Source organism: Manacus vitellinus, unplaced genomic scaffold, assembly GCF_001715985.3.
Source record: "Manacus vitellinus isolate BGI_N305 unplaced genomic scaffold, ASM171598v3 scaffold_24_pilon, whole genome shotgun sequence".
NCBI classification, from domain to species: domain Eukaryota; kingdom Metazoa; phylum Chordata; class Aves; order Passeriformes; family Pipridae; genus Manacus; species Manacus vitellinus.
Window position 1 is genome coordinate 11,583,282 of NW_021939798.1, and position 1,832 is coordinate 11,585,113.

Genomic DNA, 1,832 nt, shown 5'->3' on the forward strand with positions numbered 1-1,832 from the left:
CTTTGCATTCAGGGCACAGCTCGGTGGCCTCCCGCTCCCCCGGCTCATGGGTATTCATGCCGGCAGCAGCCCATCACCATGGCATCCGGGCTGCCGGCAGGAACTGCCTGCCCTTTTCCCAGTCTTTGCAGCCAAGAGGCCGCCCGTGCACCCTGGGCGGCCTCCGATGGCCCCTCGCCCACCCTGACGCCTCTGGAGGGGCTTCATCGCGGGGCTGGGGTGGCGTTTGCCCCCCAAAAGCTCCAGTGCCACGTGCTGGGGCTGGTGTGGTGCTGGCACAGGCTGAGGGTGGTGCTGGGTGCCCCCACCCCACTGCCAGAGGTGAGTACCCCACTCTGACTGTGGCTCCGGTGGCACCAGGGAGTGGGGAGCCAGAACTGGGACCCCAGATGGGACACAGGCAGGGGTATAGACCCCACAAGATGGGGGCAGCCCAGCTCACATGGGCACAGCAGCCCCTTACCCACAGCCAGGGCTCCCCCAGCACTGTGCTCAGCCCAGAGACCCCGCACCAGGTCACCTCGAGGGGCAGTGCCTGGACCCCTCACTCCTGGGGACACGTCCAGGGAGACACTGAGACCTCGGCAGTGCCAGAGCCATGGGGGGGATATGAACCATTCCTAGTTCTTGTGTGTTGGGTCCAGCCTGGTGCGCTCAGAGCTGGTGCCTCTGGTGCTGCCACAGGGCTGGGGGTCCCGTGGTGCCAACAGGGGCTTCTGAGGACAGGTTTGGGCTCACGTGGGTCGCAAGGCTGAGGAGCCCCGTCCCACTGCACAGCCAGGCTGGGACACGGGCTTAGATGGAACATGTGGGAGCTGGTGAGCGTGGGCAGATGCTGCCACAGCTGCCGAGGGGGCGGGAGCAGCATCTGGCCTTGACACAAACAGGGTGAGGGGCTGGGGACAAACCACCCAGCCACTCCCGTGCTGTGCTCCCAGAGCTCACCGTCCCCTCGCAGGGACAGGCAGGTCGGTGATGCCGTACTGGCCATGGGGCTGGGGCTCCAGCCCTGTCCCCTCACAGGGCTGGGGACCCCCGTAAATGTGGTGCCAGCAGAGTGCCCAGCCCAGGTGGATGTCCCTTCACCGTGGTGGAGCAGGGGGTGGGGGCCCCGCTGTGGCACAGCCGGTTCACGGTTCACTGCATCCTCTGACGCCTCATTTCACCCCCGCCTGAAAAAACAACAGCTTGTGGCAGCGTGTGCCCGGTGAACCACCATCACTGTGCCAGCCTGGGCAGCACCCACAGCCCAGGGACCCCCTAGTCCCCCACAGGGGCATCGGCTGGTCATGGGGTGAGGTGCCCAGAGGCCATGGGGGGCACAGGGGACTGTGGGGCTGCTGTTCAGGGGCATCAGGGGACAGGGTGACATCCCCCAGCCCCCAGTGAGGTGATGCAGAAGCTATGCTGGCCCGGAGATTGCAGCTGAGGCAGTGCAGGGCTGGCTCACCATAGCGACCTGTGCCAGGCAGCACTGCCAGGGCACCACCCTGCAGGCTGGGGGGCACCAAGGGGGTGGGAGTCTCCTCAGTGGCCCCAGGGACAGGCAGGGGACACCAGCCAGCTCACCCCTCTCTGTGCTGCTGGGGAAACTGAGGCTTGAGCAGGGTGTCCTGGCAGTGGGCACTCGGGAACAGCCTGGGCAGAACCCAGCGGGGACACAGGGGCAGCATGTGGATTCACAGTTGTGTGCCACTCGCACGTCACACCCTGTGCACACATCCTGTCCCCTTACGTGGCCGTGGACCCTGGACCCGCTTTTCCCCAGACCACCACCCCTATTGCTCCGGGGTGGGGATGAGCTGTGTCACAGCCACTCAGAGCTTCCCAGG

General features: G+C 66.2%; 1 protein-coding gene across 1 annotated transcript in view; it reads right to left on the reverse strand.

Annotated features, from left to right (window-relative positions):
- BTBD17 (BTB domain containing 17) overlaps positions 1-207 on the reverse strand; it is a 3,691-nt gene extending 3,484 nt beyond the window's left edge. Inside the window, exon 1 of the mRNA XM_029960111.1 lies at positions 183-207. Within this exon, the coding sequence (XP_029815971.1) occupies positions 183-207 (25 nt within the window). The remainder of the gene's footprint in view (positions 1-182) is intronic.
- Positions 208-1,832: the final 1,625 nt, after the last annotated feature.